The sequence below is a fragment of the Alligator mississippiensis genome, chromosome 2, assembly GCF_030867095.1.
Source record: "Alligator mississippiensis isolate rAllMis1 chromosome 2, rAllMis1, whole genome shotgun sequence".
NCBI lineage: Eukaryota > Metazoa > Chordata > Crocodylia > Alligatoridae > Alligator > Alligator mississippiensis.
Genome location: NC_081825.1, coordinates 57453364 through 57467373, shown reverse-complemented (window position 1 = coordinate 57467373; position 14010 = coordinate 57453364). Strand labels below are relative to the sequence as shown.

Sequence of the window (14010 nt, the reverse complement as noted above, 5' to 3'; positions counted from 1 at the left end):
TTAGTTGATTTAAGATTTTTACAAATCCTTTTACTCTCTTAAAATTCATTTTAAAATAAAACAACATTCATTCACTTGCAATACTTAGTATTTTTACTAGCATTATAAAATATTATAAGGATTGTAAGACTTACCCTGGTGGCTTTTCTTGAATGAGATGTGACCTTTAGTATATATTTTGTAGTTTAGGTCTAATTAAAATTACTGGCATAATTAGCAATTTCACTGTGTCTGGAAAAGTACTAAATGATTCATTGCTTGACTTAAAACAACTACAAATTCCATAAAGTCTTATTGAAATCTAAAGTTTCCTAATACTGTATTTGAATATCTTGGGATGAGGAGGCTGCAGTATTCTTGAACTGGTGCTGTTTTCTCCTCTGTGCTAAGGTAGAGGTACACCATAGCAAAGGAACTTAGCCCCTCTGCATCTTCATGATATTGGATTCACCAAACCAGGGGCTCTTGCTTCCCTGCCCTCTATTTTTGGCCCAGTTTCAACAGCAGCTTATTTTTATTTTTCTTTACTCCTTTCTGAAGACCTTCATATTCCCTGGACTTGCATTCATTGTCATCTTCCCCACTGTTCCCAGAATCTAATAATGCAATTACTAGCAACCACCCTGAAAATAAATAAGAACACAGTATTCAAGTTTAAAAATATTTTGCTAAAACCTTGGTTATAGACAACATAATCTAGGCCTAATATTAACTTTTAAGCAGTCTTTTGCCATTCAAGGAAAATAATGGCATCATAAGCAGCAGCTGCTAGTTGTGTTTTCCCTTCTTCGGTGGAGAGATCAGTTAAGTGAGAAGACTGTGCTGATGGAAGTTAGCATATTAATATCACTGTTCTGCAAGTAGATCCACTGAGGTGGATCCATGTCCTCATCAAGTGCTGTTGAGTTTAATAGAGGTAAAGAAGGGACAAGAAGTCCCACTCATGCTGCATTAGTTGTAAGACCATAGCCTAATGCCTGATATCACAACTCGTTCAAGTAGATCAGTAGTGCTGACCTTTTTGGCAGGCATGCTGCAAATTAGCCCCAGACCTTTCCCAAATACTACTCCAATCCCCTTCTCCTACTCAATCAACCCCTCTGGTTTCTGCTCCCTGTCTTTCAGTTCCCTGCCTAATCTGTTTCTTTGCTTTGTGCCCTGTGCTCCCTTCACAGTCTGCCATTCTGTTTTCTGCTCCCTTCCCTATTTGCCACTGTGGTGCCTGCCCCCTCCCTGGTCTGATGCATGCCATGTGCAGAGGCTACCTGTGCCACAGGTTGGCCACTCCTGAAATCATTAGTGCTTGTCCAAGAGTCAAGAGTCATCAATATTTTTGGGGCAGAGTACCAAAAACACCCACAACTTGTGTGTAAGATGTTGGCATGCCAGGGAGGAACAGTGGGGGGAGCTACAAGCAGCCTGATCCTTGTTGTGGCAATGCAGCTCTGACCCCTTCCCTGCCATCCGCCCCACAGTGCATATGCAAAGAAAAATGCCTTTGTGTGCCACACTGACACCTGTGTCGAGGGTTGCCTACCCTTGTGCTAAACCATAGAATAACACTACTAGAATTCATAAATAAGTCCCCTTCTGCTGTCCTTAGAATCAGTGCTAGTAATATTCACAATGTAAGAGTAATGTAGGCTTGTTTTAAAATCATATGAAGTCAACTGCAAGAATCCTGTCAACTACTGCACTGATTATATCATTTTCCATTTTCTAATAGGGGTAATGCCAAGTTTTCCATTTAGCACAGGAGTAGGCAGCCCCTGGCACAGGTACTAGAGCATGGCACACAAAGGCATTTTGCTCGGCATGTGCATCTTGGGGCAGATGGTGGGTAAGGGGCCAGGATTGTGCTTCCACAACAAGGATCGGGCCCCTTACAGATGCCCTGCCATGCCAACATCTTACAAGTCAAGGTTATTGGTGGTTTTGGCACTCTGCCCAAAAACGTTGCCGACCCCTGATTTAGCATGTTCTACTATTTTGCTGGACTTCTTTTATGTTGTATCTAGGAAAATCAGGGCAATTATTTGTTTTATTCTCAGAGAGAAATTAATAGATTTAAAAAAAAATGAGGACTAAAAAGAATAATCAGATTTCAATTTTTTTTCTTGATCATGAAAAATGGTAAATTCTAGCACCATGGAGTCATACTGCTATAAATTAAAATTCTAGATTTTGCAAGAGAGATTATCATCTACCATTTTGGATGCATTTTTGAATGTGAATGTGCCAGTTAAAATCTTAAGATATTAAATTCTGAAATTGACACCAGGGTCCACCTGCACACATTCAATTGCAGGGCTGGTGCATTGCACATAAGAAAAAAGAAATGACAGAATGCTAATGTAGTCTTTTAAGATCACATCTTATTAGTTTATTTTACAGCTATTTTTAGATATTTTCATCTAAATATCTAAAAAAAAAAAAATTGCTGTCAGAAGCAATGTGGGATCTTCCCACATATGTATATTTTGCTGTAGCCCCATTTAAACATTCAAAAATATTTTTTTCCTATAAAACTCAAATGTCCGTTTCTAGTGGTCATTAAACCTGGAGAGTTGTTTTTATGCCCCTTAATCTCCAAGTTCCAAACTGGCTCACAAGTTAGGGCCATAATCTTGAGAGGTTTCAAAAAATACTATGATCTTTTGTCTAAGTTTTGTGGCTCTCACTACCCCTTTGTAAGAGACACTTATTAGAAACAGACACTTTTCTGAAAACGAAGATGTTTCCTTACTCAAATTGAGAGTTATCACCAAATCATTGAAGTATGTGTTTTCTTACAGAAGATGTCAATGTAGCATATGGGAGAAATATTATACATAGGAAATAGTAAAATTGTTTAAAAAGTGTTTTCTTAAGGAAAGACATCCTGTTGCACCTGTTCAGATGCAGTCAGAGTCCCTTGCTTTTCTCATGTAGATGCTGAAATTTCTTCCAAAACTGATAGCTAATTAAAGAAACATCTTGGGAAAGAGAAGCTGAATATGTATTGCTACTTGCATTAAGGATTCATTAAGATTCATAATAAACTATGATATTTTTCATGCATTTCCTATAATCCAGGAGTGCTCAAACTCCACCCCACAGGCTAGGTTTGGCCCACAACGCCATGTCATCCAGCCCACCGGGCTCCCCATGTGTCCAGAAATTTGGCGGCAGTGGGCCAAATTTCCAGGCATATGAGGAGCCCTGGGCCCCATGCACTGGCTTGGGCACCCAGTCCCAGCATACAGGGCTGTGCCAGGCTGTGGGTCCAATCCAGGTGTGGAGGACTAAGAGGAGGTGGCACCAGACCCCTAGGCCCCAAACCTGGCATGTGGGGCCACAAGGGGGTAGTGCTGGCCCCAGTGCTTAATCCAGCCTGTGGACCAGCCCCATGCCACAGGGCTGAAAGGTGGCCCGCAGGCCACGTTTTGCCCACCCCTGATTTAGCGCCACAGATGGAGACAGATGTACAGCCCTGCCCCCCCGCAACCACCACCACCCCACCTCAGTGAAAGCACTAGAGAGTTGCTGGGAAGGCATTTGGCAGCATGCTGTCCAACCAAGGGAGTATTAGAGCGGGTAGCTTGGCCCTGTTACTCTTTTTTTTGAACCTGGGGAGGGGAACTTGCTCACAGGCAACCTGCTGCCCCTGCAAGTGGGGAGCTGAGCTACATCTCTCCTGGACACTCTTGGGGCTGCAGCTCTTACAGTCTGTCACCCTCCTGCAGATCTGCCTTGTTGGGGTGTGGCAGGCTAGCAGTGAGTGTATTGCCACCCTGGCTGTTTCTAGGAGGCAGCTGCCAGTTCGCCCTCTCCTGCAGCAGACTGGCAGACCATCAGTGACTAGGAGGCGACATCAAGTGCCCAAGGGCTGTGTCCCCTCTTCCCTTGTGGTGGGGGAGTGGTCAGGTTGTACTCTGTGACTGTCCAGCCTGCTGTGGGATGCTGAGGGAATGAGAGATCACCTGTAGCACTACAGGGCGTTGCATAAACATTCTGTATAGCACTTTCATCTGGGAGCGTTTCTGTAGTGCTTCCATCATTTGGTAGTGCTGTGGAGGACAAGCACATCTGTCCCCTCAACTTTTGTAATACAAGGGCATATATAGTTCTACAAATGGTAATGTCTGACCAGATCATGGCATTTGCTTTTTAACTAACAATGTATACCTGGATAATACAAGTGTGAGAAATACTCTTTAGCAAATACTTCTCTCTGTTGATGATTTCTGTATATAAGGTGATACGTAGAGCTGCACATCTTGTTGACCTTGAACTGTATGTTAAAACTTATGAGAGATGGACCACTGTCTAGAGCCTAATGATTTTGTGCAGCTGTCTTAAAAAAAAGCAAAAAAAAAAAAAAAAAAAAGCCTGGCAACTGTAAACATGTTCATTGTTCCATGTGGTAGAATGACTGCCTTATTATGCAAGAGAAAGCCTGATGTAAATCTTCTAAAACAGGTATTTCAGGAGTGATGTCATTACTAGTTGCCATAGCCAACAGAATAAGTGTCGCTGTGGGAGTGAAGTAGGCTCAGGACTAATGTGTGAGCAAATAATTTTGTCTTGATACTGGATATGGCACTGCATATGTAGAGCCTGTTGGTTTGTGTGTTTACACTATTGCACCTAACTTCTCCTGGTTTGGAAGGTACCACGTGTGGAGGGAGAACATCATGTCTCAGGATAGCATGCCTAGAGTCGCAATTGCATGTTAAGACAAGGGTTGTTTTAACACTGTAATTTGATATTAGTGTTTTTCTCATGTTGGGCAGCAATAGGAGGTGTAGGTTTAAGGTTTCACTACTAAAAATGAGAGTTTAAAAATACTTCCAGTTTTTAATGGTTCAAAGTCTCATTTCTGTTGCTATTTTTATGCTATACTTCCATTTTGCTGGGTATTTCTGATTTGAGAATCAATTTTTTTTCATATGTGCAAGGTGGTGTTGGGGGTGAGGGGCAGAAAGCGTAAAGGAAAAATTCATAGTTGTTTCAAAAGTTAGTTTAATGCAGGGGTGGGCAAAACGGTGGATCCAGCCAGCAACCAGACTCCATTTCCCAGCAGCCCCTGCCCACATTGTTGCGGATGGTTTCCATGAAGAAACCAGGAACAGTGGGGCTGTGACAGTGCGGGGCTACCACTTCCATGGAGACTGACTGAAGCAGCACTGGCAGGGCACACAGCTGGGTGGGGAGCTGCTCCAGAGCCGAAGCAGAGCTGCAGTCTGCTGCCTGCGTGCCCCTGCCCAGGGTGTGCAGGCAGTGGATTGCACCTTTGCCCCAGCTCTGGCCCACACTGTCACTGCAGCAAGATCCCGCTCCATCCCAGAACAGCTTCCCACCCAGGCACATGCCCTGCCAGCTGTATTTGCACCAGTCTTCATGGAAACTGCATGGTCACAGCCCTGCCACTCCTGGGGTCTCCATGGAAACTGGCTGCAGTGACATAGGCAGGGGCTGCAGGAATATAGTGTCTGCCATGGCCTAATCCATCCCGCAGGCTGGACTTTGCCTGCCCCTGGTTTAATACCTATGTGCAACCATAGGACAGACATGTTTTATTTGCTTACTGAAAAAGTAAGCCTTTGATCACATTATTTTTGTTCTAGGAAAAAATATTAAAAGCATTTTCTACATATTTTCTTGACAAAAATTGTTTTAACTGCATTAAGTTAGAGAATGTACATTTGCTATAAGTAACAAGTTGCACTCCATAAAGAGAGAAAATTAGAAATCCTATTCTAACTAGAAGCTGGAAAACATTAAAAAGGAAGATTATAACTTCTTTTAAATTATTGAAACAGTAAAGCATCCAAGTGTCTGAATAGTTAAACCAAAACTGGATGATGTAAAATGCTGTATTTTCAAGTTCTTACAGTTGTGCTTTACTAGCAGTTGGTATAGGTGCATCCATTCTTTAAGAGCAGTGAAAATACACCCTTATTTTACAGGATGGCAGTTCAGCTGTAAAAGAAGAACAGGTTAGCACTGCCAGTGAAGATACTGGGTCATATGTATTACAAGAACAAGAACCCCTGGTCTGTCAGGAATCTCTGGAGTTGGAAGAAGCTCCTGAGATGTCAGAAACACAAGCTCCTGAAAGCTATTCTGAATCCATCTGTGAAGAGGATGTCACCCTTGCTTTGAAAGAACTGGATGAGAGATGCGAAGAAGAAGAAGCTGACTTCTCTGGTTTGTCCAGGTAAGAATGAACTTGATTTTAACTACAGAAATGATGTGCCCCTTTTATATTCTATCTACTCAATCAAGTAAGTGAAGCAGAACTTTTCTTTGTTTGAATTTTTCATACTTTTTGTTATAATCAAACCTCTAAATATACACCTCAGCATAAAATTTGCATGGTTCCCTTTTGGGGAGTGGACCTGTTGGCTCCACCCTTGTCAATTAAAAGTTTAAGGGTGAATGCAGCCTGCAGGAAATATTGAGGATTGACAAGCGTCTGTTCATCAAAAGCAGGGGTGTCCAACCTTTTTGAATGTGGGGCTGGATCACAAACTTCTTATCACCCAGTGGGCTGGCAAGCCATATTCAAAGACCTCACAGGAAGTGATGTTATGTGACCTTTGACACCAATGAAGTTGCAGGAAGTGACAATGAAATGGGTCTAAATAACCAGTTCAAAACTCTCCCTGTATAGCATCCACCTCTGCCACTGTTCGGGACAGGATACTGAGCTAGATGGACCATGGGGCTGACCAAGCATGGCACTTTTTATGCTCTTATGCTCAGAAGCTCTTATGTTCTTTGGCTGAGCTTCCAAACTATGGCTGAGATTTGCAAAAAGGGGTAGGTAGACATGTTACAAAGTTGTCAAAAGATTTGGAGCCCTCTAAATCCCATTCATTTTAATGGAAGTTGGCCTTTTAACTCAGCTTTGAAAATCTCAGCCCAAGGTGCCAACCAAATAAGTCAAAATATATTTTGCATTTCTATGCAGTACATCTATGTGGGGCTGTCCAAGCATTTTACAAACATGAAATGAACCTCAGGATGAGCCCAGCCAGAGGAGCAGGGGCTCAGCTGCACTTTCCCCCTACCTGCGCTGGTCAGTCCCGAGCGGCACACGGCTCCGCCGCCACTTCTGCTGGCTGGTACTGAGCCAGGCAGGTCTGTCCCATCTGGAGCTACACGCAGCTGAAGCTGGCTTCCCACGTGCTACTGGGGACGGGAGGAGCCCGGCCGGGTCAGCACCAGCCAGCAGAAGTGGCAGCGGAGCCATGTGCCGCTCAGGACTGATGGGCGCAGGCAGGGGGAAAATGCAGCTGAGTCCCTGCCACTCCGGCTGGGCTCGTCCCATCCCGAACGGCACACGGCCCTGCCACCGCTTCTGCTGGCCAGTGCCGACCCAGCCGGGCTTCTCCCGTTCCCAGTAGCATGTGGGAAGCCAACTTCAGCTGCATGCCACTTTTCCTAGCTGGTGCTGACCTGGCTGGGTCCGTCCCATCTGGAGCAGCATGCGGCTGAAGCCGGGTTCTCATGAGCTGCTGGGGACAGGAGGAACCCGGCTGGGTCTGCACCGGCCAGCAGAAGCGGCGGCGGAGCAACAGGGGCTCAGCTGCATTTTCCCCTGCCTGCGCCCGTCAGTCCTGAGCGGCATATGGCTCTGCCGCTGCTTCTGCTGGCTGGTGCTGACCCAGCTGGGCTCCTCCCGTCCCCAGCAGCACATGGGAAGCCGGCTTCAGCTGCGTGCTGGATGGGACAGACCTGCAGCAGCCAGCAGAGGTGGCAGCGGAGCCATGTGCCGCTCGGGACTGACCAGCGCAGGTAGGGGGAAAGTGCAGCTGAGCCCCTGCTGCTCCGGCTGGGCGCATCGTGTCCCGAGGGGCACATAGCTACTCCTCTTCCCACATGCGCAACATCGGCAATATCAAGCTGAGGCGTTGTGTGTGAGAACCTTGTCCCTTCCCCAGCCCTTCAGCAGCCATTAGGAAGCTGCTGAGGGCCTGGGGGAGGGACAAGAGGTGGGAACGAAACTAAACAGTGTTTACTTTCGTTTTCTGTCGTAGCACCACGGGCCACAGAAAACAGCTTGGCGGGCTGCATGGTGGCCCGCGGGCCGTATGTTGGACAAGTCTGATCTAAAGTTTTGACCACCACTGCTCATTTGGAATTAGAATCAGTGTATTATTACCAAACCATAGTGAGTGGAAAAAAGGCGTGTCAAAAATTGGAGGGTGGTAGGATTCTGGAGTGTTTCTTGGCAGCCACAAGCTGTAAACAGTAAAATATAGAACAGCCCTGGACCTGTTCTGAGTTATGTCAGGAACCATTCTGGCCCCAGCCAGTCCAGGATCAGGGAAATGTATGTTGCAGAAAGAGTGGGGAAGGAGAGGGTGGAATACAGCCACTTTTCCCTTGCGAAAAGCTGCACTGAGAATTCAACCCAGAATCTGTTATACAGTCATCAAAGATGCATCAAAGATTTACTTTCAAAGTTGGGGTTCTCTTTAGAAGTATTAAAGTAATAGGAATATTTTCCTCTTCTGAACATAATGGAAAAATAAATATTTTAGTAATCAAGCTCAACTCAAAAAGAGCTTCACAATCCCATTAGTGGGGCAGGTGGGCGTAGCAGGGAAGTCTACCCCTTACAGGAGAGAGAGCAAATGCTTGTTCGCAAGTCTGACCAACTCAAAAACCAGGCCAGGTGTTTGGGAGAAGTAGTGGAGGCATCTTAGTGAGGGAAGCAAGGTCTTAGTGCATGCTTGGTGAGAGAGAGGTGATCAGGGAGACTTTTTTTATGGGAAAGGAAGGGCACCCTCTGTGCCCTTCTCCTGTGAGATGAAGAAATTGTAAATAGATCAAGGTGGCACAGATTGAGAGCATGGAAATTAAGAGATTGTTATAGTTGCAGGGGTGGGGTGCTTAAAGGAGCAGTTGAGACTTGCTAACTTTATATTGAGTTGCTGTGAAATGGTTTGTAAAAATTAAAAGCCGGTGATGGTTAGCACCATTTTGATTTCTCATGGGCAAATCAGAAATCACCCTTTATTTATACTAAAAATCATTCTAGTCCTAAAAGCATTAAAGTAACCTTTTGAAATCTGCTCTAGCAAAGGTGCTTCTTGTTACCACTTCAAACCTTGCTTGCAAACATTGGTAGAAGCTGCTTACTTTCATTCTGCTCAGTAAGGCTTGCATTTAATTTATAATTTGCATTGCATTAGTGAAATCAAAATATGCAAGTAGTACAAAATAAATATATTTCAGTGCGCTAGGTTACAAATGATTTCTGTGAGGAGTGGTCGAAACAAGTTTATTTTTCAAAGCTCTCCCTAGGACAGAAAAACAAGCAGGAAGTGGGGAAGGAATTGGCCTACAGAGCTGATACAACCAAAGAATAAAATTATTAGCATCAAGAAGAAATTAAATATGCAAGCAGGTGACTTCGTTAATGGACAGTTCTCTCTTAAGACATGCTTGGTCTCTTATGAAGTGAGCATTGGTATTGTAGAAGCAAATCAAGCTTTAATTTTTTATAAAGTTCTTTATAACATCTGTAAATCCTAATAAAATATCAAGTATGTCAGGTAATGACCAAGCAATAAGAAAAAGTTCTATTAAATTTATAATTCCTTCTACTGTAGAAAGTTTTAAAATTAAATTTATGACTCTGAATACAAGCAATAATTAATCTGTCTTGTAACAGTGTTGTCTGAGTATTGATATATGGTAAAAAGTGTATCTTTAGACTGCTCTTTCAACAAAAACCCATTTAATTGATTGTCTATAAAAATGGATGCGTTCCAATCCATCTCTGTCCACTTATACATATTACTTAAAATTATCTTTAAAAATTGGTGTACTTCAGTGAGAACTCTTGGGAGCAACCCAAGACAAGCTTGAGGATGTTGTTGTGTTTGCAGATGTTGATGAACTAAGTTTACAGATGATCAACTATTAGTGGAGTTTAATGTTCATGAAATTATTCTAGCCAACAAAATATTTCCCTTTCTGAATATTCTGTTGATAAGGAGGTTAAACAGAAATAGCATAAGATATATTTACTCTGGTTGTTTTAAAAGACTACTTGGATATTTATTTGAGTAAGTGTCAACATTTATGTTGTATCTGTAAAAGGCTTGTTTTAACCTTTTCTTGCTTCATTATTTATAGCAGGGCAGGCAATTATTTCAGACAGAGGGCTGCTTACTGAGTTTTGGTAAGCCATCGAGGGCCACATGACAGGCAGCCCAGGGCAGATGAATATTAATTTTCTAAATATTTTAGGGGCCCTGTGGGCCAGATAGAATGTCCTGGCAGGCTGCATCTGGCCCCTGGGCCACATTTTGGCCACCCCTGGTTTATAGTTTCCATTTATCTCTAGATCCTTAGTTTTAGTGAGTGTGACTAAAACTCTCACTAGTGACTCTTTGATCTAATTCAAACTGCCAAACAAAGTTAAATAAATGAAAGCTGTTTCTTTTTTTTTTTCTTTTTTTGCATATTATTTCCTGACGAGCTTACTTAGGTTACATTTTATTTACAGCCAAGATGAAGAAGAACAGGATGGATTCCTAGAAGTTCAGACTTCTCCACCACCTTCACCTTTTCTTTCTGCCATATTGGCAGCTTTCCAGCCAGTTGCTTATGATGATGAAGAGGAGGCCTGGCGCTGCCACGTCAATCAAATGCTGTCAGATACTGATGGATCTTGTGCAGTCTATACATTTCATGTGTTTTCAAGGTTGTTTCAGGTCAGTGAGTCACTAGCAGTTGGTTTCTGATAAGCATTTCCTTTTCAAAGCATCTTTTGTCTTGTATCTTTCAAATACCTTATGCTACCACAATCTGATGGGGTATGTACTTACAAACAGGCAAACTAGATGAAAATAATTTTATTTCATGGTCATATGCTGTCATTTTTTGGGTTATCTGTCTTATTCAATGCCCAGGATGGATGTTGCTCAGGAAATTAAGCATTTGTTTTTTATTTCTTTTTAGCTTCTTCATTTAATATGCAGCTACTTTATTATTTGCTGAACATCATCCAAACCCTGTACTAATTATGGAACTATTCATTTGCTCGTGAGCTTTTCTGTCATAGTCATCATCACAGTATCTGAAGCTGACAAGCATTAATGAATTTATCTTCATAATAGCTCTGTGAGAAAAGTAATTTCCCTAAAAAGGGAACTGAAGCATTGGGGAGAGATTAATGCTAAACTATTCAAATCATCATTAATTAGACATGTGTTAATCCTGACAATTTACTGGGAGAGGAAAAAGTTACTCCATTTTGTAGGTGGAGGAATTGTCACAGAAAAGCCAAGGGACAACCAGAAGACCATGCAATGAATGTCAGAGCCTCCTGACTCCCAACTTTTTGCTTATTCTTCCAGACCACCCTGACTTGCTGACAGAGGTGCTGAACTTTTGCATTCTACCAATGGATTCATTTGAGGCTGAGAACTCAACTATTCAGAATATTAAGCCTCGGGTGTTAGAATGTTGCTCCTAAAAATAAGGAACACAATTAATGATCACCTATGAGAAGGGTAAAAAAATCTGGTTTAAGTGATCTGTCCAGAGTCGCACAGGGAATATGGTCCCCTAAAAGGACCATTCAGAGTTTCATTACAGCAGGGCTGTTCATCTAAGTGCCCAAGGGCTACACCAGCGAAAACCATGGCCCCCCCGTTGCACCACATGCCTGATGCCCTTCCTCCTGCTGCTGCATTGTGCACCCAGTTCTCTGGCCATGGGCTCCCCCATTCATAGAATCATAAAAAAATTAGGGTTGTAAGGGACCTCAGGAGGTCATCTAGTCCAACCTTCAGCTCAATGCAGGACCATCCCCAACTATATCATCCCAGCCAAGACTTTGTCTAGCCAGGTCCTTAAAAAAACTCCAAGGATGGAGATTCTACCCCCTCCTTGGGGAGTCTGGTCCAGTGCTTTGCCACCTTCCTAGTGAGAAATGTTTTTCCTGTAATCTAACCTAAACTTCCCTTGCTACAACTTGCGATCACTGCTCCTTGTTCTGTCATCTGCCACCACTAAAAATAGTCTGGTTCCATCGTTTTTGGAACCACCTTTAGATAGTTGAAGGCTGTTATTAAATCCCACACCAGTCTTCTCTTCTCTAGACTAAATAAACCCAGTTCCCTCAGCTTGTCCTCATAAGCCATGTGTTCCAGCCCCCTAACCATTTTCATTGCCTTCTGCTGGATTCCCTCCAATTTGTCTACATTCTTTCTGTAGTGGGTGCCCCAAAACTGGACCAGTGCTGAATAGAGATGGTGCTTCCTTCAATCTGCTGGCAACCATCCTACTAATGCAGCCAAGTATGCCATTAGCTTTCTTCGCAACAAGGGCATGCTGTTGGCTCATATTCAACTAAAAGTCCACTGTAACCTTCAAGTCCTTTTCTGCAGAGCTGCTGCTTAGCCAGTTGGTTCCCATCCTGTACCAGTGCATGGGATTGTTCTATCCTGAGTGCAGCACTTGTCCTTATTGAATCTCATGAGATTTCTTTGGGTCCAATCCTCAATTTGTTAAGATCTCTCTGAATCCTAACCCTACCCTCTGCTCCCCCCCAGCTTGGTGTCATCTGCAAACTTGCTGAGGGTGCACTCCATCCCATATTCCAGGTCACTGATGAAGATCTTGAACAAAACTGGCTGCAGAATTGACTGTTGGGGCACTCCACTTGTTACTGGCTGCCAACTACACGTCAAGCCATTGATTACTACCCTTTGAGCCTGACTACCCAGTTTTCTATCCATCTTGCAGTTCGTTCATTCAACCCATATTTCCTTAACTTAAAAGTTTATAAAAGAGGCCATTCTTAATGGACTGGCTGATGGCAACATCCTGAGGGATAGCCAGCATGGACTTGTTGTGGGTAGGTCTTGCTTGACCAGTCTTATTTCCTTTTATGACCAGGTGACCTATCACCTGGATAAGGGGGAAGAGATTGATATCGTATATCTTGACTTTAAAAAAGCCTTTGATCTGGCATCCCACGATCACCTCTTGGCAAAACTGGCTAACTGTGGCCTCGGGTCCACCATGATCCACTGGCTGGGAAATTGGCTCCGTGGTCGGACCCAGAGGGTGGTGGTTGATGGAAATCAATCATTGTGGTGTCCTGTGACCAGTGGGGTCCCTCAAGGCTCTATCCTTGGACCTATTTTATTCAACATCTTCATTAACGATGTAGACATTGGTATCAGAAGCGGACTGGCCAAGTTCGCCAGTGATACCAAACTTTGGGATAAAGCATCCACACCTGAGAACAGGAGGGTGATCCAGGCTGACCTTGATAGGCTCAGGAAATGGGTGGATGAGAACCTGATGGTGTTTAACACTGAAAAATGCAAGGTTTTCTACCTTGGGAGGAAAAACCTGCAGCATGCTTATAGGTTCAGCAGTGCTACACTGGCTAGCACTACGGATGAAAGGGACGTGGGGGTCATCATTGACCACAAGATGAACATGAGCCTTCAATGTGATGCTGCAACTAGTAAAGTGAGCAAAACGCTGGCTTGCAACCATAGATGCTTCTCCATCAAATACCAGGACGTCATTCTCCCAGTACTCAGCCTTGGTGAGGCCGCAGCTGGAGTACTCCATCCAGTTTTGGGCTCCACAATTCAAAAAGGACGTGGAGAAGCTTGAGAGAGTGCAGAGGAGAGCCACATGCATGATCAGAGGTCAGGAAAACAGACCTTATGACTAGAGCTTGCAAGTCTGTTGTGAGAGACTATCAAAGCCTTGCTGAAGTCGAGATATATCACATCCACTGGTCTCTCTGCATCCAGACCCAGTCATCTCATCATAGAAGGCAATCAGGTTGATCAGCCATGACTTGCCTTTGGTGAATCCATGCTGAATGTTCCTAATCACCTTCTTCTCCTCCAAATGCTTAGAAATGTATTCCTTGAGGACCTGCTCCATGATTTTTCTAGGGACTAAGGTGAGGCTGACTGATTTGTAGTTCCCCAAATCCTCCTCCTTTCCTTTCTTAACAATGTGTACTATATT

At 43.7% G+C, this 14010-nt stretch overlaps 1 protein-coding gene across 10 annotated transcripts in view; it reads left to right on the top strand.

Annotated features, from left to right (window-relative positions):
- FRYL (FRY like transcription coactivator) overlaps positions 1 to 14010 on the top strand; it is a 323785-nt gene that overhangs the window by 281209 nt on the left and 28566 nt on the right. For all 10 annotated transcript variants that reach the window (XM_059721714.1, XM_059721716.1, XM_059721717.1 and 7 more), the window contains 2 exons: positions 5952 to 6202; positions 10511 to 10718. In XM_059721714.1, coding sequence (XP_059577697.1) covers positions 5952 to 6202; positions 10511 to 10718 — 459 coding nt within the window. The remainder of the gene's footprint in view (positions 1 to 5951; positions 6203 to 10510; positions 10719 to 14010) is intronic.